Source organism: Rhamphochromis sp. 'chilingali' (genome assembly GCF_963969265.1).
Source record: "Rhamphochromis sp. 'chilingali' genome assembly, chromosome: 4".
Lineage (NCBI taxonomy): Eukaryota > Metazoa > Chordata > Actinopteri > Cichliformes > Cichlidae > Rhamphochromis > Rhamphochromis sp. 'chilingali'.
The window spans coordinates 15,888,143-15,914,934 of NC_137948.1; the positions used below are offsets into that span (position 1 = coordinate 15,888,143).

The following is a 26,792-nucleotide window of genomic DNA, read 5'->3' on the forward strand; positions in this document are numbered from 1 at the left end:
AGGCCCCAGCATGTTCCCTCTACCATTCCCTTTGCATGGGCAGTCATAAAATTACAAAATTAAGTATTCACTGTTCTTGTTACTCATTTTCTTGTGACAAGTGATTTAAACAAAATAAAAAATGAGAACATTCGGTAAAAGCAATTGTGATTAGCACAATTTGTGCTCTAAATTTCTTAACTGCACACGCCTGCCAGTATTTTCTGACCTCTGTTGCCATCTGCTGGTGAAAAACACACATTACATTAACTGAGGCCTCAATGTGGGTACGCTATATTTACTGTGGTACCTGCAAACAAGGTTATATACAGGTTAAATACAACCTTTAAAAACAGACATATTTAAGGCAGGCCTATTGAGGAAAATGATTTTATGTATGACACCAAAACACCTGCAGCCAAGCAACTTTAGCATATGTTAGTAAGGTCAGCACTACTGTCTCCACCCCTGAGGCAATGGTAGACAAAGTTAAGCAAAACAAATGAAGCCTCTCATTAGCATCACAACATTTGAATACTGAACAGTTGTGCATTACTACTGTGTAGCTGTGACAACGCAGATCATTATGTAGTTCCTGAAATAGCTGTGCATGGTTCCCCTACATGCAACTGGGAGACAGTTGTAGTTCTGGTCCGAACACCCCCCCCCCCATTCAGATTAGACTGAACAAAGTTTCCTGTTTTAATTTGAGGAAGTGGCCTGGTAAACGTTTGTGGGCAGTTCCTCTTTCAGTCCACATTTAAACATTCTTCCGCACTCTGCTCTTGCTCATTTGCGAAGGAAGGGAGGCCTAACAGCTTCACAGTCATGCAGGTGTGTGCTTTTGTCATCTTGTTACATGGAGTTGTACTTTAATTTACACCAAGGAATAGCTTAGGCTCTTTAGAATACATGTACATATTTTATTATCCCACTGAGAATGCTTTACAGATGCTAAATGATCAGATTTACTGGGTTGGTGACTATTTAAACAGTTCTGACTTTTTCCAATAACACGTCCCTGCTCCTAGACTTGGTCAAAGCTCCTCAGCAGATTGAAGTGACTCTGAGGCGTTTAGAACAAGTTCAGGGTCTTGGACAGAAACACAAAGATTACGAAATGTCTACGTGGTGTCCGCATGTGAAAATGTAGTTATTTAAACGTTTTGTCCCTCTGTAGAAAAAAAAAAAACCTGCCACATGTCTATATTTACTCATTTGTGAGTCATGTTTCGATGAGTAACACACTTATAAATTTGCCTTTGCTTGAAATATGTTGAAAAAAAGTAAACTGAAAACTATATTCAATTTTAATTAATAATAAGCAGCATCCACTATTAAAGTTTCTGCTTTACACTTGAAATTCTGATCATCTAGTTTACTTTACAATGCTTGCAAAAGATTTCTATTTGCAGAATTTATTTTAAAAAAGAAAATCTCAACGGCCTGGCTCCAAAACCACAAATCATTTTTCCCCTTCCTTAACTGGACTGCATTTCATTTCCTCCTAAGTATTGTGCGTTATCACATATGACAACTGTAAAAGTATTAATCATGAAGTACTGTAAACTAACTGCAGGTGGGTACTTCATGCTTTTCCATGCTTCACAAAAACAGCCGCCTGAACAGTGACTGAAACTGCTACCGAGAGTTTCAGTTCAGGTGTGAAGCGGCTTTACTGTAGTTTTCTGGCAGTTCCACAAAAATCTTCACACATCTAAAATACAAATGAATGTATATGAAAATGCCAGATGTGGTGTAGCGCTTTACTTCCCCACCCAGTTATTAGCATTTATCATTCTGAATCAAGATGGCATCAAAAAAATAAATAGAGATAAAAAATAAACATAAAAAAGCCCCATGAAGAACAGCTTTATTTGCCAAACGCTACAGTGTAATGAGAGGGTCCACGTGATACATCATTTGTGACATTTATGTTGTCAAGACTGCATGAAAGACACATTAGCGAAGTGAAACCATTGAGTAGTGTGTAAAGTTCTTCTGTGTAACAAAAATGAGAAATAAAGCAAAGTCTGAGTTTCATATGTAACATACAGTACACGGAGTCAGTTATTCTCTAAGGATTAACAGGAAAACCAACTGTAACAGCTTAAAAGCCGAGCTTAAAGCAAACTGGATTGGTCCTCAGTGTATGTGCTTACGAATGATGTAGCCTAAATGTACGTGTGTGTTGCCTCAGTCGTCCATAGCAATGTTGCGGAACAGATAGGCCATGGATTCTCCATTGTGGATGCGTCTGATCGCCTCAGCCAGGATCATACTGACGTCCACGGTTTTGATTTTTGGACACTGAAGCTTCTGGACCTCATGGGGAACAGTGTTGGTCACCACCACCTAAAAGCACAATGTACCCTTTTATTGCTGTATTTCACACAGGTACACAGGTTTTTTTGAACCACAATCTTACATTTTCTATTATTTAACAACACAGGAAGTTAAGGATAAATGCAGCTTTCTTTAGTAGTGCATTTTCAATTTTTTTGTTTGTGTGTGTCAAATGTTATTACATCTTGTAATTGCATGTTTACACATACATGTTAATAAAATTGTATTTTTCATTTTTAACGTTTGTTATGACTAAAAGCAATTCTTTCACCCCAACTCTCGAGCTTTGTTCTTTCTTAAGCTATAACACAAAACAACACCCAAGCATGAAAGCATAAAAAGATGAACAAATAAAGATTTAATATACACAAAACATTATGATTGTTAATTTCCCTTTTTGGGAAGGAATACATCTCATTAGACATATAGTAGATGGACATCACCACACACTTTATTAGCTGCAACCTGCTAGTACTGTCAGTGCGCCCGGGGTGGCTGTGGCCACAATGTAGCTTGCCATCACCAGTGTGTGAATGTGTGTGTGAATGGGTGGATGACTGGATGTGTAAAGCGCTTTGGGGTCCTTAGGGACTAGTAAAGCGCTATATAAATACAGGCCATTTACCATTTGATTCCTACTTCCTTCAGAAGTGCCTTAGTTCTTTGTCGCATAGATTTAACAAGGTTCTAGAAACATTCCTCAAAGATTTTGGCCCATATTGATATGATGACATCTCACAGTTGCTGCAGATTTGTCAGCTGCACATCTATGATGAGAAGCTCCCATTCCACATCCAAAAAGTGCTGTATTAAATAAAGATTTCGTGACTATGGAGGCCATTTGAGAGTATGAACTTAGGGCTGGGTGATATGGCCTAAAATCCATATCACGGTATAATTTGAAGCATGTGCGGTAACAATATATATCGCGATATATTCTTTTCTTCTGTACACACTCAAAATCCTTTAACTTTCTCAAAAATCGACAGTGTGCCTTATGTATGAATTCTGGTTGTGCTTACTGACCGCGAACCGATTTTATGTGGCAAACGGCGCGCAGAAATTTGTCAAAAATGTTTTAGTACAACTTTGGTAAGCTATGAAGGCGCACCGCTTGATGGATTGTTGGAGCATTACGGCTGCCGTAGTCAGGAGCCTTGCGGAGTAGTTAAAAACTGTCTAAATTCTTTCATCTTTAATAAAATGATCGGCGTTGCTGCTTTACCAAGTGTAACAATTAAGTTTAACATCCAGGCATCCATGAAAACAGAATTTATTAAATTCAACGGAGTTAGAAGTTAGCAGGAAGTTAGCTCGCTAGCTTCCACCTAAACATGATATAGCATGTTCTGACAGAGAGATTTCTGAAAAAATTACAACGTACAGCTCTGCTATCACTTACAGCATAAATGAAGACAGAAAACTAAACAGCAGTGACTTTTGTAAGGTTACCGAAGTCAAACTAGCTGGTAAATAATAATGTGCTACAAACTTTTTGCCACTCGATAAAAGTTCACGTGAGGGTTTCTGGTGGTTAGGGACAAATGCAATTGCATGGCAGAATATACTGCAACAACATGGGAATAGAGCAGCTGCGAGAGAATTCAGCACTAATGAATCAATCGTACAGAAGTGGAGGAAGCGCAGTTTTTGGCTTTCCCCATATTCCAAAAGTGCTTCGTCTCTTTGCTATTACTGTCGCCCGGCATAATTTGCAGATGATGCTGTTTGCAGCCGCTGCAATGCTTTTGACCAAAACAGGCGCAGCTGGATGACACCATCAACATGTGCTATCGCGGTAGAGCGGTATAGTCAAAATCTCTACCGTTGGCCAAATTTATATCGTTTCTACCGTATACCGTTTATACCGCCCACCCCTACATAAACTCACTGTGACATTCTAGAAACCAGTTTGGGATAATTAGATACATTTGTAACAAGCAACATTAACTTGCAGCTCTACGTATGCCAAGCAATTATTCCCCACACCATAAACATCACCACTACCCGCTTTGAAACGATGCAGAATGGAGCCACGCTTTCATGTTTACACTGAATTCTGACCCTAACGCTCCAGTGACGCAGCAGAAACCGAGGTGTAAATCAGTTTGGCCATTTTCCTTTGACATCAATAAAGCATTCTCTCCCAGAGAAGAGGAAGATGTCAGTAGATGAGCAATTTCTGAAAAACAGATGAGCAAATCTGGCACCACCAACCATTCTATCACTTAAAATCATTAAATCACCTGTTTGATGCCCAGTTTGAAATTCAGCAGGTCATCTTGACCAAGTTTACATGCCTAAACGCACTGAGACACGGCCATGTGCTTGCCTGATAAGACAGTAGTGTTGAATGAATGTGTGTACCTAATAAAGTGGCCAGTGAGTGCATACCTAGGATGAGACTGCTTCAAAGGTTTGGTTGTGATATTTTTCACCCATTAATTTTGCTTTTACAGAAAGAGTACAGCAGATCTCTAATGCTGATGCGTTTCCATGGACTGCTAAAAGTTAATGTCAGTAACGGGTAATTATAATCAATTATACCAAGTGCACATTATTTTACCTCATCAATAGCAGATTCTTCTATTAGTCTCGGAGCCTCTGCTGACAGCAAGCCATGTGTAGCCATGACGTAGATCTTGTAGGCTCCCCTCTCCTTCAGAATTTCTGCTGCTGCAACAAAGTCTTCCACATCGTCTATAATATCATCCTAAGAAAATGCCCACACATACAGACAAAAACTGAATTTCAGCATTTACATTTTGGTGTAAACAAAAAGAAGCCTTTCCCCTGTAGCTTATACAGTGGCATTACTAACCATATTTGAAATCCTTTATTGGAAAGATGATTATTTATTGTTAATTTATTGAAAATTAACAATAGATTCTGAACACGGAAAAGATATGATCACACTGCACTTTTTTATAAACCCCCCACTAAAGCTGTTTCCTACCAATACATAGATGTATGAGATGCCATTATTCAGTTAAAATAGTAGTTTTAAGATAATCACATAAAACTTAGAGCTCTTACAACAATGATGGCAATTCGGCCTCCTACGTCGCCAACAACACTGATAGGGGGCTTCTCCTTTGCCATCATCACTAAAAGACACAAAAATATTAGCATTGCTCTCTGGAAAAAAAGACGGGTCTTTTCTTTTAACCCAAATCAGAGGAAGCTTATTGGAATGAAGTAAAGTTAATGAACATTTGGTGAGAAGGGATTTGGTTAAAACCTGCAAACACCATGCAGACAGCTTTAACCCAATAAGCTTCAGCTACCACAGTACCATTCAAACTGTTAAGATTTTGGCAAAATATATAATTCCACAGTTTTCACATTTGTGCTTCCAACTAAATCCAAACCAAGACGTACAGCTGCTTTTGGTACAGTGGTAGATATGACTGCAGAACTGGGTTTCCCTTTGAAAACAGACCAGAATCGATTCTTATTTGTAATCCAAAACACTATTTACAACCATAAGAATATAAAAAGGTTCATCTTGGAGATTCACTAAGGGTCATCGGAAATTTAAGTTGCTCAACCCAAACATAACATTAAAATGTACCTGAAGGGATTTCAAGCAACAAGTGATTCAGGTCTAGAACTCAACACGTCTTATTTGTTGCGTTTCCCACGTGGAAATCCCAATAATGTCAAAAATCAGATGTACAAAGGCTACTGTGCAAAATATACATTTTAAAATAGTTGTTTCTGGATTGAGAAGGAAGTCATGAAACTAAAGTCTTAATACTATTTAGACGTTTTGGACAGAAAGAATCACGCAGAATCTGACACCTAAAACTCAAAAACAGAAACTTGAAACAAGAGGATGTAATCACAGTGCAAAACATAACTATCAAAGGGTGGTGTTATTGTTTGTCAGGATTTCTTTCACGTTAAGCAATAAATGAACAATAGTTTTGAGTTAACACTAAAATGCTAATATGCCTAGAGCAGGGGTGGGCAACTCCAGGCCTTGAGTCCCGGTGTCCTGCAGGTTTTAGATGTGTCCTTGGTCAAATACAGCTGATTCAAATTGCTAAATGGCCTCCTCAACATGTAATGAAGTTCTCCAGAGGCCTGGTAATGAACTAATCATTTGATTCAGGCGTGTGTTGACCCAGGGTGATATCTAAAACCTGCAGGACACCGTCACTCGAGGCCTGGAGTTGCCTATCCCTGGCCTAGAGGCTTTTCTTCAGCCCATAATTTAATACTTTATTCATAATATCAGAAATTTAAGAGTTTCTCACTCGGGTAACGATTATTAATTTTATAAGAATCGATATTATTTTAACAGATGATGCAAAAACGAAGGCTTCCAGCAATTACCATGATCACTCATGAGACACTGTGGCTCAAAGATGAATATCAAGACAGTGCATTTCACTCAGTGTATGTGAAATTCACTGTAAATAACTTTGTAGGTCAAAAAATGACTCACAGTATTTAATGTTGACATGGTATGGGGTATAACCCTTCTTTTGCTGCACCAACTGGTTTCATTAACGTCAATTTGAAATGCCGTATTCATCTTTCAGAACAGTGTGTGATAGGAAAAAATAGTGATTTAATCCTAAAAAGAGGAAAGCTCATTCAGGTTCTACAGGTGACCAGCACCACTTAGAAGTGGAAGCCTTCAGCAACTCACTGTCACTCCATGCAGGGAAGCATAAACAATCAATAGGAGGCAAGAGTGGATTCAGGCAATATTATCATACTTGGAAGCTCTATCCCAGGGAATGGGACCTGTCTGCTGCTTGCTGTGGAAAAGGATCGGATGGTACAAAACATTATGGCATGGTTAGACAAATAATTAAATTACCCCTCCCAAAAAATTATTCTAAAAACTCAGAGCAGACTTAGAAGGTCTGACATTTTATGTAATCAATGCAAAGTGAAATTGGGGGAGATGACATAAGAAGAGTCAGATTCAGCCCTTGCTGGAGACAGCAAAAAGATATTGCTGACATATTTCCAAGTTGAGGCGGGAGAACGGGGGAGATGGTTTAGCTGGAAGGAGAGTACATAGGGTGGAATGAGATAAGGGAAATAAATCTGGCGCTGAAATGAAGGAAGCGACGGTGGCAGGTAGCACCTGCAATATTTCACAGGTGGTTATAACAATGTCTGAGGCAGAGCTGGCCTGCAAGCTTTTGGGAAAACGTTATATTCTTACTGAAAATGTCATGTTTGAAAACACAATGTTTTAAACCTGAAATATACCATTGAGTTAGTGGTCAAAATAAATAATACGCAATGGGAGAGCCTCTCAGTCAGGACTCTGCCAGCGCTGTTTTACAGGGCAGCTCTCATGATTATTATGCACACGAAGGTAAGAATTGAGGAAGTCAAACATTAAAAGAACACTGCTGGTGTCTTGGCAAAGAATCAAAACAGGAACAGGGAGCTTGTGGAAGCTTTCTAACAATCAACATGAAAATAAAAATGAATTTTTCTAAAGACAGACAGTAACAAAAAACAGAGTTAGTAATAAAACAGTTTCCTTTCTCAGTAAAATTATAATACCTGTAAATGACCATCAAGGCTTCAAGAAAAAAAAAGAAAGAAAGAAAAGCAACAACAACAGATACAGATAGGTTTGCGCCATTTATCTTACATGGTAGCTCCAGGCCAGTGTGTCCTGTGATAGCACGAGACAAAGGGGGAGAATGTCGACCATCAGCCATATCAGACTCTGAGTGGTGGGCCTCCCCGTGTATCACTGCCAGCCCAAGTCGCAGCCTCTCAGCATAAGACTGAGCTCTAGGACAGACAAACATGCAGACACACAATGTCAAAGAAACTGACAAAAACAACACATAAAAAATACAGAGAAAAGAGAGCAGAAAGAAGTTTGCAAAGGACAGAGATTACACCAACAAAGAAAAAGTGGTATACTGAAAACACAAAAGCACAATTAGGAGGCCATACAAGCGTTAGGCATTCTTTTGTTTCTTAATTTAGTCTCTAGCTTGTCCACACTTTCACTTTCAGCTCAGTTCTTCTTATTCCCATTGCTTGAAAGTTACTATAAAAAAAAACAAAACCCTAGAGCACCAAGATCGTTAACATGTATATTGCATTTATAGTGTTGGGAATTATTTTTATAACATTCAGATCCTTACAAGTCATATATGTGTAGTAGCTGATCACAAAATGAACATCGACATTAAGTCTTTGTTATGTGTATGTTATCATTTGCAAATAAACTTTGCTAAACAATTTTAAGTGCAGTGGCACATGGGGGTTACTGGAATGTGCTGTCATGCATGTCTTTAAACAAGTAACTGTAATGCTAACAGAGCCTGTAGGTGATTGCTTTGTCTTGCACAATTAATATGTAGCATGCAAAGAAGAACCATAAATATGTTTTAATATTACTTTCTTAAATTAGCATACATGCCAGTATGTTCATACATGAGCAAAGCAATCAAATGGTGCAGGCCCACAGTGTTAATAGCTCCGAAACCTATGATTGCTATGATTGGTAAACCTATGATTAGTGATTTTTTTTTCTTTAACAAAAAAAAAAAAAAAAAAAAAAAAAAAAGGATGTCATGTTCTGTGAATGCAACTAACAGCAGTCATGATTTAATAAAGCTACTACACAATTCAGTCTGTGACAATGGCAAAAACTGTGGAACGTGCTTGCTCTGAAGAGAATTGTGCACAGTGCATGTAGTGAACACCTGAAACATTAAGAAGATCATAAAAGGATGAAAAGGTTTCAATAGGTTAGTTATGTAAGCTGCTTACTGGACTAGCTTTCACAGTATATTAACAGAAGGACCCACACACCAGGCAGGCCCCTATAGGGACTTTAGTATCCATGTGACTTTGAGCACAAGACTCAAGTATGAGGAAGAACCTCGTGCTTGAAAACATCCTACAGTTTATAAAAACCTGGCTGCACCATTAATTCAGTTTTTACATTTTGAGTACTAAGGTGTGTGTGTAGCTTTTATCTGATTTTTTTCTAGCTCACAAAGGGTAACACTTTAAGGCAAAAAAAGTCAAGAGAAACAGCTTTCCAAGCTCCTTAGACAAGAGAAACAGTACTAATGCATTTCATAATAGCAACTTTAAAGATATCGGCATTGTCAGACTTGCCAAATTACCTCTTAGCAGCCGAGGGGGACTTTGCAACAATGACAGCATTTCTGTAATTTGGGATCTGAAGAGAAAAAAAAAAACACTCTTGACCTCTAACCATTTATACATAACAGTAAAACACTATTTGTGTGTATGTTTGATGAGGAGGCACATCTTGTTGAGCCTACGGTATAAAGCAACCTAACCTCCTCTTGAATGTACTGGATGAGGAAAGGGGAAGCTCTCAGGTTGTCAACAGGGAAGTTAAAAAAGCCTTGGATTTCTTTCTGGTGAAGATCCATAGTGATGATGTGAGTTAGCCCTGCAGTACAAACACATAACATATGTTTATGTGTGTGAGATTATATAGTTTCAGAAATGCCTGTAGCATGAAATTAAAGCTCTTCAAGATTGGTGACAGAAAAATAACATTTTGATTTGTTTAAAAGTTGATAGCTTCGCAAATTATTAAATCATTGGTTTTAAGCACAGTGAACTAAGACAACTGAAATAAGAAAATGGAATTAACAATAAAAAGGTAGGACGTTTTGTAAAACAATACATTTACATGTACAGTTTCTTACATCCCTAAGCCTGTACATACTGCACAAATTTTGAAACATTTGTCGATTTCACAACTTCTAGTGGCTGACTTATAATCACACAGGAAGATTGTTTCTACCAACTTGCAGGTATTTGTTTGCCATTTGGCACTTTGGAAGAAGCATAAACAGTATGACTGAGCAAGACCAGGAACATACTGGAAAAACTAGACACTGAATAACATTCTGGCAGAAGACCATCCTATGAATCCTGCAAAAACACTAACTGCTATAGGTTATTGTGCTAAAAAACAAACATGAATGGAAACAGGCAACAAAGTATCACGTTTATTCACCTTTTGACTTTTTTTTTAATTTACATTTTCAACCATTTTAAAAGGTCAACAAATCTTGTCTTCAGGCCCAGTAAGCAGGCAAGACAAGACTCCTCCTCGTTCTCAAGTTATCGCATTCAAAAACATGGGTGTCCACGCCACCCGCCTAGCCAGCAGGATGACGACAATCCCCCGCAGGCCTTTTACGGCTGAGGAGTAAAAACTGAGTCAGACTGGGAAAAAAAAAAAAAACAACTAATTCAACCTGGTCCTGATAAAGCATCACTACTAAAACAATATTAACTATTCAAGCTACAGTTATAATGTACCTCCCCTCCTACTTTTAGTGTCATTGACTGTTTGTTGACTTTAATCTGCACTTTCTTTTACTGGGTATAAAAAAACATGATGACAAAGGAATTGAGAACAGCGTATATACCAGCTTTAGCTAACATGGATGCTAGCAGCTTGCAGACAATGGAGCCTCTCTTCCTCATCTTGCACTGCTTGCTGTAAGGAAAGTAGGGAATGACCCCGATGATGTTCTTGGCACAGGACGTCTTTAGGGCATAAGCCATAACAAGCAGCTCCATGACAGCTGTGTTGACATCTCTGAGCAACACAACATCAAAAGAAAGAAAGACATAAGAGACCATATCAGGTGCCACGGACTGTAAGGTACGGGTATGGAATATTGAATCTAGGGACAAAAAATACAGAACGATGCTTTATAATTATGAGATGAAAGAGACTGTTCGGTCTGCCATTAAACATTTGTTTGCAAACATCACGTCCACAGACAGTGCAAACACCACTGTATCTGAACAAAGGTTCACTTTTTTATTTTATTTGCATCGTTTACAAATAACCTGCACCATCGAAACAGGTTTTTCCTGTGAACCCGGAGAGAAGAACAGCTTTAAAAGTCAGCTAACGTAAATGACAAGTTTGACTCAGGAAAAACATTCGCACGTAAGAAAAGGTCTAACAGATGATCTATAGTAACTACAAATCAAAACTGTGCTGTGATGACGACTGTCAGGAAAGTTATTTATATTATTATTAGACCAGTTTGACTATTTTTGTTTTTTGTTTTTGATGGCAAGACACAACATGTAGATAGGCAGGTGACTTATCTGCTGCCTCTGTGCACACTCAATAGGAGAAGCGCTAGAACTCGACAACACTGAATACCTCTGGTTGATTTTTTAGAGCCAGTCTTTTTGTCATAGCAAAAGAATGACAAACAAGGTGGAAAACTCACCTCACATGACATGAAAAGGCAAACTTAACTGAGTCACAGCACAAAAATAGATATGCTTCGACTCCTGTTAGAATTCCTAGTAACTATCTGAGGTCATATCTAGATTTTAAAAAGCTGGCCATGTTATTGTGTTGCATAAAGGGCACGTGCTTATAACATTAAACTTTGAAAACACTCTGAGTTCAGTAATAAAGTACTTTAGAACATTAAATAAATAGATTAAGAGTTGTGTCTAATCAGAACTTTATTATTTTATCAAAGCATAAAGTTGTCTTAGCTGATGTGTTTACAGTTAATTGGTCATTTACATATCCAACAGAAAGTGATACATTTGCACTCATTTGGAGTCATCTTTTTCGGTTCCACCTAATCCAGCCAACCGTTCACTCTCACTTCTTGTAAAACATATACATTCACTGGCCACTTTATTAGGTTTGCCTAAGCATCTCAACAACTCAATGTCATGCAGACATGGTCAAAACCAGCTAACTTTTCAAGCTAATCTAAGCTTTTTTCATTTGTTTGTCCTTTTGTTTTTTCTAGCTCAATATTGGTGTCGCTGGATGATAGACATTTAAGAACACCAAATACTACCTTTAAAAGATGAATCATTTTTCTTTTTTTTTGCTAAAGACATCTGTCTCACCTGGGAATGGTCTGAATGATAAAGATGTCTTGTCCACGGACGGATTCTTTCACATCCACTCTAGTCTCTGAATAAAAAGCACAGTTTTTATGTATTCATGAGTTACTGTGGCAACAGGAAACCATAGTTCATTAATATTTGACATTAAATGCTTGGCCTCACCTGAATCTGACTCTTGATAAACCACTGACTTGCCCAACTCCACCCCCAAACGCCTGGGGGGAAAAAAAACAGAGTTAAAAAAACATACCTTGGTGTACTGCACTAACTGAAGCGTGTAAATATTATTTTTGTACTAAGACACTATTTTCTGCCCAGCAGTTTGATAGCTCTCCATCTGAAGAACTTCAAGAACTAAAGTTTAAAATTATTACATTATTGTGTGGAAATAAACCTTATATTTTGGCTATCAACATCGTGTGTGTCAAAATCCATTTATCTAGGTGAAATGATCAGTTTCTTAAATGATTTTAAGAAATACATTTAATTAACAAATAATTTTGGTCACTGATAACTGACCTTTTCTATTTTCTGATATAAATTTAGAAGTTTGAACTTACTGGTGAGACAAAATTTCTTTACTTGCTTTATCCCCCTGGATCACATCATAAAAATTGTACTTTGTTTCTTTACCGTTAGTCTCAAAGGTAAACACCTCAATTTGGGCTCTGATAAGTTGGCGGTTCTTAAAATTTTTTTTTAGAAATCTTAACTAGAAGCTATTTAGGTCAAAAAGCAACAGCCAAAATGCAAGCAGAGAACCCATCAGTCTGTACTCTACACTGCTGCCTCACCCTGTTTGCATTCATAAATCTCAGACTTTTTCAATTTTTTGTTATGACAGTACCATAAAGTAGCCTAATCAAAACAGGGGATGAACATATGGGACATTTTTTCCCGTTCATAGAAAGATATATTTGTCTAACCAGGGAAGGTTTCAAGCATGTTGTTTTCCTTTCATCACATCCAGGGAAGAATAAAAATAAGGATGCTTTTGTTCCAGTCGTATTCACACCCAGCCTCTGAGTGCACGTTAGCATAAATATTCAGTACAGTATTCATTAATATTTTTCTCTCTATTTTCTCTGTTGTTTTTTAAAACCTTTGCTCCCCAAGAAAACACAAAATGAAAACGCAAGCATAATCTGGCTAAAAAAAAATCTCCTGCAACTTTGCCAAGCACTGAAAACTAAGAAACCTTGATTCTTTCCCCTCCCTACTGGGTGGGAAGTGCAACTTCCATCTGGCTATCTAACAAGGCTACAGGAGCAAAAAAACAAATAAAACAAAAACAACAAAAAAATAAAGGATGCTTTCAAATTACAGTAAGAGAACCACTTGTTTTTAACCAAAAGAAACACTGCCTCGTGTACATGCTCTATGAATCACAGCCAATTAAGTATTTTGCCTATCACAGTAATACCCAGTAGTAAATCTATACCATGCTTACTTCGAAGACAGACCTGGATCTGAAAAGCATACTCCCTTTGTAACAATGATTACCACTGACAGGTTTATCTCTCATTGCAGAAAAAAAACAGATTTGTCATTAGCTAATAAAAAAAAAACTTCACTGTACAGTGCCGTCCTCAGTGTTTCGTTACTATGTAATAGCACTTCAAAATAAAATGATTTTTAGGAAAAGTGGCAGGTTTGGTTATGTTGACCATTGAGGTACATAAATTGGACCATACATAAATTCAAGTTTTACAGCCAATAAGCTGATTAAATAGTTACACAGCATGCAGTGACATCTGGAATCAGTTATCAAAAAGTAAGATAGGCAGTTTAGTTGAAGTAAACATCAATACTTTTGCAGATTTACTGTCACATCTTCAGGTACAATGAGGTGATGCATATCCACTTAATTGGATTTTCTTAAAATGTTCAGTGCAAAGTCTTTTTTTAATCTCCGTTTCTAAGGCTTTTATTCTTTGGTTCAGTATTTGCCATAAAACTTGTTGAAGTGTGTTAAAAGGATGTTTTGAACATGCATTACGTAATGTACGAATGTAGGCCATGTACACTGGGTCACACTACGCTGAGCAGTAACACCAACATCTTGTGGCGAGAGTAGTGTGATTGTCATGCCTTGGTCCACAGTTTTCACAATAGTGATTGTTTTTGTCGTACTGAATTAAAAACAACGTAAAGTCACACGCGTGCAGCTGTAACGTGGTGTTTTGACAGAGACTTGGCTTGCTAGCAAGGCCATGTCAACATCACACACGAATCAACATGACTGTGTACTCATCGTTATTAAATCGTTAAATATGTTGCAATGACACGAACACATTTAGTCAACAGTTATTAATTTCACTTACTCTGTTATCTTCTGGGCCAGCTCGGTGCATGCGGTGGAAGAGTTGGCAGAAAAAACACGGTAGCCACCTCTGGCAATGTTCATTTTCGTGTAACCATAGGACAGCTTTGGGGACTGAGACTGAGAAACCAAAGACCTGTGACCCCCAAAGCGTCTAACTGGCATGTTGGTTTGGACTCACTGTGGGCTCTGGTTTTGTTTATCTTAAAGTGCCCAATTTAGCTGAAAACCGACTACTATACTTGAATCTAGTTCGAGCACGTTTGAGATCTCAGCCTTGCGGACGATTCTTAAATTAATAAAAATACAATAAACACTAAAACGCTACAACCAAAAACACTGTACATACGCTACACCAACAAAGAGCACATGCTCCACGTGTAATGTGGATGCAACGCTAGCGTTAGCGAATCAACGACCACCCACAAATCGCCAACCGCCACAGAAACCCCCACTCTACCACAGTCCACAGCAGATGGAAAGCTGAGCTCTCCGTTTCCATGCGGTCACTTACGTTGTGACGCATTCAGAGCAAACGCGCTGCTTTTCGAAACTATTAAGGGAACTGAAAGGTGCCAAAAGCAGCCTTGGGTACAGCAACAACCCGCTACTGCAAACACGTCGCCCGGATAATTAAAACGTAGCTGCGTTAAAACTTTCTGTATCTTAGCCGTCGCAGTAACAAAAAAACGCCACGTGCACAAGCTCATTGGATGTGGGAAAGTCGCGACTGACAGCTGGAGGCCCAATCAGAAAGAAGTTAGAAATAGCAGGCGTGCGTGATTAAATTTTTAACCAATCAGAAACCGGGATTCGTATTACCTAAAATTAAAGCGCAACGGAGTAAAAAAAGAAATGTGGTGGGAGCTGCGGGGATTGGTTTACCCCTCTGTCCCTGCACTGGACTGCAATGGGAAAAAAAAAGATTCTTGCTTTAAATCGTATGAGACAACGCTGGAGCGAGTGAGTAATCGCTCGGTGTAAGGTGCAGTACCAGCAGATTAAAATAGGTTTAAAAAGAAAGAAACAAAAAACGCCCTCTGCATCAAATCATTTACAAAATACTGAGTTTTTAAGTTAATTTTACATTTCTACTGAAAAACATGTAATTTTACGATATTTTTTTAGCCTCTTTAAAAAGATATTTTTTATTAATCCACATATTTTAGTACATGTGTGCAGGTGTACAGACAAGTTACTGTCTTAGACAAGATAATTTCCCCATGGAATAAGTTTGTGTGTGTGTGTGTGTGTGTGTGTGTGTGTGTGTGTGTGTGTGTGTGTGTGTGTGTGTGTGTGTGTGTGTGTGTATGCTATTGCCTCCTGACAAGGTCTGCATTTGAGCTCCATTTTGATAAGTAAAACAAAGGAAAGAATTCATTTCTGGAAAATGAGGAGAAATACAGAGAAACATGTTACCTAAAAGTGACCACCCTCATCACTAGTAGTTACACAACAAGTCTAGTAAACAGTCTGCAAATTTGTGTAACATTTCCTAGTAAACAAAACCTTGCATATAATGGGAAAGTAGCTTGCTCCATGTGAGGTCACACAAAAAGGTCCTTTTTTCAAGACCTAAGATGTTCCACCTCATGAGTTTAAATATTTAGGAGATTAATGTATGATGATGATGAATCACTTTATAACAGCACTATGACATGTAGTACATTTGATTCTAAAAAATACTGTGCTTGAATAAGAGGGGGTAAATGTAAACAATGTTGATTATAAACTGCCACACGAACACTCTTTACTATTTGTTTTATTTGCAGAATAGACATCATTGCCTTTTTTAGGTTAAAACAATTTGTTTATCTGCCTTATATTTTATACAACACATTGTGGGGACCCACTGTAAGGAAAAATAACATGTCAAGTTTGTTTTCTATATAATTTCACAGTAGTGCTATCATGTAAACTAAAGTAATCATAAAAAAAACACCAATGTGTACATCAGCAGAAAATGTTTTTTAAAAAGTGCTGCATCGTGAACATATATCTACCTTATACTGTAACTTTTATGGCTGACCGATCCCTACGAGGGATTAGCAACTTTAACAACTGCTTACAAAAAGGGTGCCAACTTTTCATTAATCAATTCATTAATATTTTATTACAAAGTAATTTTTATCAAGAACACAAAAAAAAACAATTCTTACAATCTGAAGAATAAAGTGAAAGACTTCATGGCTTGTTTTAGTGTGAATTTTTGCATTAAAAAGTGCTTACCAGTCAAAATACAGCAATTTGTTCAGTAAAATATAGTTTTATTTCTATGTATGTTTTTTAAAATGCCTTCAGATAGAAAATGTTTAATAAGGCATGTGTAAAGTAATTATCTGGGTAAATGCTACAGAGCTAAGAAACATTTAGGTCCACAACCCCAATTTCCTAAATATACAGGCTATTATGTATTTATTATGTTTGCTTTTTTTTCCATTCTAGCACTGCAAACAATTTTATATTCTCTGAAAAGAGCTTATAATGTTGTTGGTGTCATTCTAGGAAAAGGCTAGCTTTATTGACTTTTTATAACAGAACATACACAATGATCCTGTCTGCCAGTTCTGGCTCAGTGGATCACCACACCTAAGATGCCACACCACGCCTATTTATCCTTTCCATTACTTAATTTCAGCTACTGCAGTGCTATAAAAACCTAATTCAGACTGTCACGGGAAATAAAACTCACCTAGTCTCTTAACATTTATAACAATTAGCGTGGGGCAGTTTGTGCCGGCTGATTGTTATAGATGCTGTCATTACCTGTATGTCAGTTCTGCAGCTGCTTTTAGTCTCCAAACTTTGTGCTGTTTTCAGTGCTTTATAGCTCATTTCTAATGAATGAATGCAAATCTATGTGCAAAAATATTCAGAGCCTTCGCACACCTGGATTTCTGAACTTAATTCCAATATTTCTGGTGGATCTGGCTTTGTTTTCAGTAAATTGGAGTCCCTAAAATGCATTTTAAATGCATAATTAAATTCATATTTAAGTTCTTTATGGACCCTATTTCATAATGCTACCAGCACTATGCTTTACTATGTCTGGGGAAACAGGCCAGGTGGTTTTATCAGTTTTGTCTTGTAAAAATAAATGATTGAGTGTACTTTGATAAGGAAAAGCCAATTTTACCAGTTTAAGACTATAAAACAAAAGAAAGTGCACATAAATAAGATGTCTGAACACTTTTTCAAGCAATTCCACACATTTGTCTAGGTAACCAGTATCTGACGCTCATAATCTTTTATTTCTAGTTTCACTGCATTCCTTCCTCTTTTTAGTGGATAACTTTGCCCCTCCCACTCCCAACCTCTGCAAATTTACTAAAAAGAAATGCATCAAAATGCAGGTGATAAAGTTTTAATTTGTCAGCCTTTCAGCACCTTCTCTTTTAAAAGGTCCAAGATGACCTGCCTCTCTTGGCTCTCAAGCTCAAATCTCCGCTCCCTCTCTTTTCTCTCAGCTCCCAGACGTTCTCTCTCCAGAGCGATCTTACCTGAAAACGTGAAGTGAAAATGGATATCAGCACAATGGCAGCTTGACAATCTTCATAAAATTCTTTTCAGATAAGTTTTAGAGGGTATTGTTTTCAGTTGAGTGGTATTCTTTTTATTAGTATAGACACTAGTATTTTTTTGTTGGTTTTTTTGGCAGGGATAGCTCAGTAGGTAGAGTGGTCGCCCCCATGATTGGAAGGTTGGGGATTCGAATCCACTGAACGGCTACCCTGATGTACCCCTGAGCAAGGTACCGTCCCTACACACTGCTCCCCGGTGCGCCTGCTTAGTGGCTGCCCACTGCTTCACTGAGTGAATGGGTCAAATGCGGAGGAGTAATTTCCCCACGGGGATCAATAAAGTATACATTATTATCATTATTCATGCACACTTGCATTTTAAACATAACATAAAAACCTAAGCATGATGCTTCAGTTCTGCTGAAGTTCAGAATAAGCATCAGTCTGGGGGAAAAAAAAGTTGATTTAAGTGGCTTTGAATCTGGCATGGCAGACAGGATGGTCTCTGTACTTCAAGAAATCCCCTGGGATTTTGCAACACAACCATCTCTAGGGTTTACGGAGAATGGCCAAAAAAGACAAAACATCCAGTGAAAGCAGTTTTCGGTGGGAGAAAATATGTCCCTGATGTCATTAACTCAATAGTAATTCAAGTAACATGTCAAGTAATTCAAATAACCACTCATTACAACCAAGGTACGCAGAAGAGCATCTCTGAATGCACAACACATCAAACCATAAAGCAGATGGGCTACAGAAGCAGAAGACCACACTGGATGCCACTCCTTTGGCTACAAAATCTGAGACTACAGTTTTGGTCACAAAACTCACCAAACTCAACAAAACTATAAAGAAGATTGGAAAAATGTTGCCTGATCATTTAAGTGTTGATTTCTGCGATGGTAGAACCAGAATTTGGCGTAAAAAACATGAAAGCATGGATCCACCCTGTTTTGTATCAGTGGTTCGGGATGGTAATGTTAATAGTGTGGGGGCATGTTGTCTTGGCACATGTTGCTCCCCTTAGTAGCATCTAGTATCGTTTAAATATCACAGGCTACTTATTAGTGACAATGCCCAGTGAACAGAAGATTTGCGTCATATAGGGTCAGCCGACAAATCTGCAGCAACTGTGTGATGATTTCATCTCAACAGACCCATATCTATGAGGAATGTTTCCTTGTTTAAAGTAATCCGCACATAATTAAAGCTGTTCCAAAGGCACAAGGGCATTCAACCCAGTACTAGCAAAGTGTACCTAATTAAGTGACCACTGAGTATTCTCATGCCTGGGCTACTGGAAATAAGAAATGAGTGGGAACAATTAAGCACATGTGAAACTAATGAGGGTGAGGCTGGCAAAAATTTAATAAATAAATAAATAACACTGAACTATAAAGGCTTACTAGACATGAAGACATAGACAGGGGAATAGAGAAAACAGCAACTAAGATAACTATAAGTATGAAGGTGATAACAAAACCAGCAGATATTACAAGGACTATGGCAAAAATCATACTTCTCTGAATCTCCAGTTCCTCACGGCGCAAGGCGAGCTCTTCTTCTCGAAGCCGCTGCTCCGCCTCTGAGCGTTTCTCCAAGAAGCTGAGAATCTCAGAGTAGGTCTGGCAGCAGCACTGGCAGGGCCGCTTGGCTGTGGGTGCTGCTGACAGCTCTGTCATTTCCTCACGCTCTTCTTCTTGTTCTGTAATTAAATGAAAATTCAGGCTACTGTTCCTAAAGCTACCATAGCAGAAATAGAAAAATTTGATCTTTTTTTTTAAAGGGTCTTTACCTTGAATCACAATTTTAACTGAAAAATCCTGGTGATTTAATGAGCGATAACCACGACACTCTGTAAACTGTCTTTCCCAGCTGTTATGACACTAAGATTTAGACATTAAACAGCATCTGTGACACCAGTGTGGATGGTTACACATCCTTTGCCCCTGTGTTTCGAATCTGCTCACCTGCAGTGGTTGTTTGCGGGATTGTGATGTTGGGTTTGTCCTGTTCTGGTAGAGTTAGTTCTTCTGCGACTCGATTTCTCCGCTCTTCATCCTAAGAAATATAAGGGAGAGATCTGTTCAACAACAAAGAATACATACATTTTACTCAATGTCTTTGCTTACTTTATGATTGTGAATATGATCCTTTGGGTAAAAATGCTGCAACAAATGACTTGAGCTTGATTGTGCTACATGTAGTGATTTTTAGCTGCTTCCTTATTTCCTAGATGTTTGATTTGAGAGATTTTTATGCCAGATGCCCTTCCTTTGTGACTTGTAATTCTGGGTATAAGCTAAACTATGAGCAGCAAAATAGGCAGATCGTTGCAGAGAATGTTAAAGTGTTTTCATTCTTAATGTTCCCATTAATCTGGTCAGCCATATTTCCATAAATCTGTAACTGTATAGAAAAAAAGTGAAATACTGTAACTTAAGTGATTTATCTACCCCTCTAAAGCAACCCTCTGAGGTCTATGTTGTAAAAAAGGGGGAAAAAAATCACATTTTCTTCCACAGAAGAAAGCACCTTTCTCAAAAATACAGGGTTGCAGTAGGGTTGGGATTACGGTTATCACTTATGATGACTTAGGCCTTATTAAAAAAGGCATTTTTTACACTAGCATTGTAGTACACATACACATGCTCCTCTCTCTCTGCTGACACAATAATAATACTACTCACCTGGTACTTTGTGCCATCATTGCTGACTATGAGTCCCTTCTCAGCTTCCAGCTCCAAAACTTCATGGAGCAGATCCTCCTTCTGGGCATACAATCTCTCTGTTCCAAACCTGAGTAAAGGAAAAGCACACACGTGTGCTCAAACTAAAACTTGCTAGTAAAGCCAGTAGTGTACATCATGCATACGGTGCAAAGATTTCTTTACTCCTGGCTTTGGCATTGTGTTGACTGAACCAACCTGCGTAGGCTGGGAAAGTCTTGTTTCCTGTAGTAGTCTAGCAGCAGCATGGTTCTCTCCCTACATCTCCTGGCATCCACCTCAAAGTTTTCCTCTTGGAGGGCAGCAGTGATAATCTCGCCCACGCGTGCCCAAATCCGTCCTGAAATCAATCAGTTCACACATTCATTAATGTATACAGGAGGTTTGTAATACCGACACATTTAACAACTTGAAGAAAATAAATTTATACAACTTTTTTTCCCCCCACCACACACATTTATCATGCAGAAAATGCAGTTGTCGGCATTCAAGCACAAGTCATTAAAAAAAAAGACAAACCTGGCTCTTTGGAGGCAAAGGGATTCTGTGCAATAACCTCTCGCAGAAGGATGATGTCATGGCGTGCTGAAAACCGCACCTGCCGCTTTCGTGGGGTTGTGGAAGGACAAGCGAGGGGGAAACCTTAAGATGGAAATAGAACAGAATAACTTTTCCAAAATAGTAGAAAAGAACATGCTGAAATACAGCAAGGTGTATTGGTGATCTGATATTCTTCATACACAGTGGGCTTAGTTAAGGTCCTCTTGACCTCTGACCTACTTGAAAATCAAACATGAATTTGACTCTGTGGCATTATAGTTCTCTTAATTTGCACGACACCTAAAAAATCTAGAGTAATCTTGAAAATCAAAGAAAAAAAAAACCTGCACTTCCTGACGTAGACTTCCTGCGAAATATTAAACCGCATGTGTTTTGATTAAAATAGAATTAAAGTCTATTTGTTTATTTGTTTGGATTATTTTCCTTAATTCACTGTTACCTGTTTAATTGTGCAATTGCATGTTACTGCTTGTTAATGGAAAAGACATAACAAACCACGATGGAGAATAAACTGGGCCTTTGTATTGGAGAAGAGAGGTTAAATGGCAAAGGCAGTGTGCCAGTTGCAGAACTGCGATTTGACAGATGACAGCAACTCTGTGACTACACTGTCTCACACTGTGTACAAGCTGACAGTAGCCTGCAGCTACGACAGATTAATCAGAGAAGCGAGACAACCTGTAAAGCACTGATAGCGCCACTGTGGCTACAGCAAATTTAATGCCGAACCAAATGCGTAAGAGGAGGAGGAGCATCTCTGCACTAATCGAGAGCAGCAGCAAATGCTGTTTAGGAGATGTTATTTAAGTGGCTGAAAGGCGCGTTAGACGTGGAGGTGGAATGAATCTCACCGTTGTTGATCGGCACTTCCACCACTACCCGTTCCATGTTTCTGTTTGGTGCATCCGGGAACCGCCTGACGTGCACGGTACACGTCCACTCACCAGTACCGGTTCCCTACTGACGTGTAACTCAACTTGGCAGAGAATCACAATGTGGTACCGCTCTTCTTCTTTAGTTGCGCTTACTCTGTTTGACCACAAGATGAAGCCAGAGGACAGCAGGTCGAATGCTGAAGTACGCGTATAGATGACTTCTGCTACTGATTTATCGGAACGTAGTAACAGCATATGGCTCCAGAGAGTACCAAGCGCTCAAAATAGATGATATTTATCAGCCGTGAGATATTGACAAGGGGTATTAATCATAGCCGGCCGAAGGTTGTATTGGCTGCCTCTATTATTAATAACAGACTAATTCTAATTCATGCAAAAATGCTTGTGCAACTGTCTCACAATTTTTTTTACATTATAAAAAAATTATAATAAAAACAGTGTAGGCAGCAATAATTCATGTCTGCTGAAGGCAAGGTCATAATAACTCAAAAGATGCTTGTAGTGCTATTAGTGACTGTCATTACAATGCATTGTCCATCAAACTGTTTGTACTGTATCAACAGTTACAAACTGTCAAATGAAGCTTATATAACATTTGTTACATATAGTGAATCAAATTTCAAGTCAATTTTATATATGGTCCAAAATCACAAATCAAATTTCAAGTTTGAGGTAAACTTGTTCCTTCCCTCTATACTGATTTGCTCCTGCGTCTCTATTTCTGCTTCTTTTATGTCCTTATGTTATCCTTAGCATTTTAGAGTAACTCCTAGTTTCCAAAGTCATTATTTAAATGTGACCCAAAGGAGGTATCCATTTCAATAGGAATGTTTAATGCTAATGCAAAACAAAATCTTTCTATACATGTAACAATAGGACCCAAGACAATTAACAGATCTACTTTATTAAATACATGTAAAACTATAAAATTGTACGATCGTAGGTGGAAGACATGATAAGCGCTGCAGGGAATCTATTAAAAACTAACACCATGTGTCACACGTTAAAGGCACGGCAACCTACACCTAAACAGCTAACAAACTATAAATACATGGCATTTTGTACAGTAATGTATTGTTAATTATAAAAACAGTATGCAAATACTGAGAGAAAAATAACCATCCATCTATCCATCCAGCCACTTCCTCCAGCTCATCCAGAGGGACACCGAGATGTTCCCAAGAGCCGAGAGATATAATTTCTCCTGCAAGTCCTGGGTGTACCCCAGGGCCTCCTCCTAGAAGGAATACCTCACCTAAATGGTAAATGGCCTGTATTTGTATAGCTCTTTACTTAGTCCCTAAGGACCCCAAAGCGCTTTACACGTTCAGTCATCCACCCATTCAAACACATTCACACACCGGTGATGGCAAGCTACATTGTAGCCACAGCTGCCCTGGGGTGCACTGACAGGCGAGGCTGGCGGACACTGGCACCACCGGGCCCTCTGACCATCTAGGAGGTGTCCAGTAGCCATTCTAGTCAGATGTCTTAACCACTTCAGCTGGCTCCTTTCAATGTGGAGGAGCAGCATTTCAGCCACTCTTCAACAAAACTAATTTCTGCAACCTGTTTTTGTGACCTTACTATTTCAATCAATATATGTGACCCAATGATGCCAACAGAACCACATCATCTGCAAAAAGCAAAGATGAGACCCTCCAACAATTGGCTATGCCCAGGTATTCTATCCATAAAAACTATGCACAGATTCAGTGACAGGGCAGCCATGGTGGAGTCCAACACCCTCCAGAAATAAATCTAACTTACTGCCGGCAGTATGAACCAAGCTCTCGCAAAAGTTAAACAGGGACTGATTGGCCCATAACAACTGGCCAGACACCCCCCACAGGATAACCAGAGGGACCAGGTTGAATGCCTTCTCCAAGTCGACAAAGCACATGTAGACTGGTTGGGCACCCTCAAATGTCCTCAAGAGCAGCGGTCCCCCAACCCCTGGGCTGGTACTGGTCCGTGAGTCGTTTAGTACCAGGCCGCAAGAGTTGAGGCTTGGGTGTGAAATTTATGGCTTTCAGGGTTTTTGCTTTTATCGTTAACTCGGTTTACCTGGGTTTTTCCCCGTGTGTTATGAATAAATCTTCCTTTTTTGGTACCAGTACTGTTTTTATTTCCCTATATTTATCCGCGACACCTTAAAGGCCGGTCCATGAAAATATTTTTGTACATAAACCAGGGACCGCTGCTCAAGAGGATAAAGAGCTGGTTGTTTCTGCTGGATCAGAGGTTGACTAACAGGTATGCTCTCCTCTCCAGTACCCTGGGATAGACTTTCCCAGGGATGCTGACGAGTGTGATCCGCCTGTAGTTGGAGCACACCCTGCAGTCCTCCATCTTAAACAGGGAACCACCACTCCAGGCAGTTTTACAAACCAGTTGTTTTTAATATTTTTAAGATGGACACAAAGACTCATGAAAAGCTCTCCATGGATCATTAATGAAAATGTTTTGTGGTGTTTATTTTGGTTGTTTTGTGCAGACTGCTCATGTATTGTGCATTTTGTAATGTGGTTTCCAGTCTTGGTGTGACCAAGAAGAGGTGTAGACAGCAAGAGGCCACCATGACAGATTCTCGCAGCGATTAATCACATCAGGCCAGCGTTAACCTTCAATGTGGCTGTTGAATAAATTCACATACAAATAACCTTGCTGTAAAAGGACTAACGTATATGCAAGGACAGGCAGTCATATTTTGCAAAGAAAGCTCTTTATGGAGATTACAGTAGGAACCCTAAAATAAAACTACTGTATAATAACAATGCTGTAAATGCTACATGCTGTAAAGCTTTAATTCTCCGTAAAATATTTTACAGTAAGAAACTATAGGGCTGTAAATAACACTGTATACAAATATAAATATAGGCCATTTAACAAACATTGAAAATTCTTAGTATACCTAACATGCAAATAGAAAAAAACATGAATGAAAAACTAAGGAGTAAATATAGGTAAAGAAACTGCACTGCTTCGGTTAAGCTTTGTGGCCATATTTAGCATACCCTTTCCAAAAACCACAGGTAGACCTAATGGTGCTCACACACTCACGCTCTGTCATTGCTACTTGTGCAAGCAAAACCACACTAGCATGACATTGCTGCTGACATAATGTCAGGCAAGTAAACAGGGACCCAGACCTGGCAACCCGCTGCATTGCAATCATTTGATTATTTGGTTGAGGGAGTGTTTTGCAACCACATTAGGAGGTGTGGGGGACGGAAACAGAGGGAGTGTGTAGGGAGGGCTTAGGGGAATGAGTCAGAGTTGCTTTTTATAAACGACAGGAAATCAGTTTCCCATATTAGTTACTTTTGGAGAGCGTTAATTAAACATGGCAGCCTTCCAAGTAAAGGCGCTAACACTGCAAAAGCTGTCATTGCCTCTGACTTATCGGGCCATTCCCTGACTGAAAGGAGATAACAGGTAATATGAACTGGAAACAATACATTAGTAGCTGGAAACAATATGCAATCTAACAGACACTGACTAACAGAGAAAAATGAATAATGTTATCACCAAACGCACATAACCTGTGTTTATACAGTACAAACCATCGCCATGGTTATGCATATAAAAGAATATGACACAGTCAGGCTGTAGCAGCCTGTGTGCCAGCAGCTGGCATCCTTGGTGCTCAGATGTCAGTGGACTGTTAATTAGCCAGGACACACAGTGCTGGTCATGCTGGGATCAAAGAACTTTTCCAGTAAGTGTTTCAGGGAAAAGTGACCACCACAAGAACAACATGAGGAGTTTTTCCTTTTAGCACCAATCTGACAGCTTTTTAAAATGCCTCCTCGCAACTTTTCTTGCTCCATTTAATGACCATGCTTCTGCCTTTCACCCATTCTCCCTTTTTCCCATGGTATTATTGTGTGTGTGTGTGTGTGTGTGTGTGTGTGTGTGTGTGTGTGTGTGTGTGTGTGTGTGTGTGTGTGTGTGTGTGTGTGTGTGTGTGTGCGAGTGTTTTGTTCAGTTTTAGCTATTTGTGTCTTTAAGCACTTTGTAACAAACAAGCCTCATAGAATGATGGAAAATATGCCTGGTGCTACGAGTAGAAATGAGACAGACACATTCTACTTTTCTCATCTGGTGTCTAAGTAAGAAATAAATCTAGAACAGTATAAGTGGTATTTGTAATTGTATGCAGAGGTTTCTTTGTGTGTGCGTGTGTGTGTGTGTGCGCGTGTGAACAAGCGACAGAGAGAGAGAGAGGAAGAGAAAGAAATTGTGGTATCCATGGCAGCAAGTGGGTTTCATTTCCTTTTTGCCCTTTTTATTCAGTGCTACTCATCTACGTCCTTGCAAAGTCACATGCATTACTGAACACTTCAGTCACTGTCAGGCTGCTTGACACTATAATATTCAAGGGCTGAATGTACACATTTAGATTCAGCAGGTGTTCTCGCCATCTTCTGTTCCTCCGAATCCAGCAAAGTTTGTTATCTAGCACGCCCTAATAAATGAGATGAATATGCTATTATAGTTTAGTATTGTTGCTGCAACTGTGCAATGACAGCTACTCTATAGT

The 26,792-nt window shown here is 38.9% G+C and overlaps 2 protein-coding genes across 2 annotated transcripts; both read right to left on the reverse strand.

Moving 5' to 3' along the window:
• Positions 1-1,835: 1,835 nt before the first annotated feature.
• Positions 1,836-15,254, reverse strand: LOC308396197 (phosphoribosyl pyrophosphate synthase-associated protein 1-like). Its single transcript, XM_080881343.1, has 10 exons — positions 14,541-15,254; positions 12,379-12,431; positions 12,217-12,283; positions 10,746-10,918; positions 9,636-9,751; positions 9,456-9,511; positions 7,955-8,100; positions 5,362-5,432; positions 4,892-5,038; positions 1,836-2,334 (listed from the first exon to the last, which is right to left on the reverse strand). Exons 1-10 carry the CDS (start codon positions 14,702-14,704, stop codon positions 2,176-2,178), a joined length of 1,152 nt encoding a protein of 383 aa, XP_080737469.1. The 5' UTR covers positions 14,705-15,254; the 3' UTR covers positions 1,836-2,175.
• A 1,077-nt stretch (positions 15,255-16,331) lies between these two features.
• Positions 16,332-22,298, reverse strand: LOC308395309 (uncharacterized protein). Its single transcript, XM_080880101.1, has 7 exons — positions 22,202-22,298; positions 21,309-21,431; positions 20,988-21,129; positions 20,751-20,859; positions 20,031-20,121; positions 19,580-19,765; positions 16,332-18,039 (listed from the first exon to the last, which is right to left on the reverse strand). Exons 1-7 carry the CDS (start codon positions 22,236-22,238, stop codon positions 17,912-17,914), a joined length of 816 nt encoding a protein of 271 aa, XP_080736227.1. The 5' UTR covers positions 22,239-22,298; the 3' UTR covers positions 16,332-17,911.
• Positions 22,299-26,792: the final 4,494 nt, after the last annotated feature.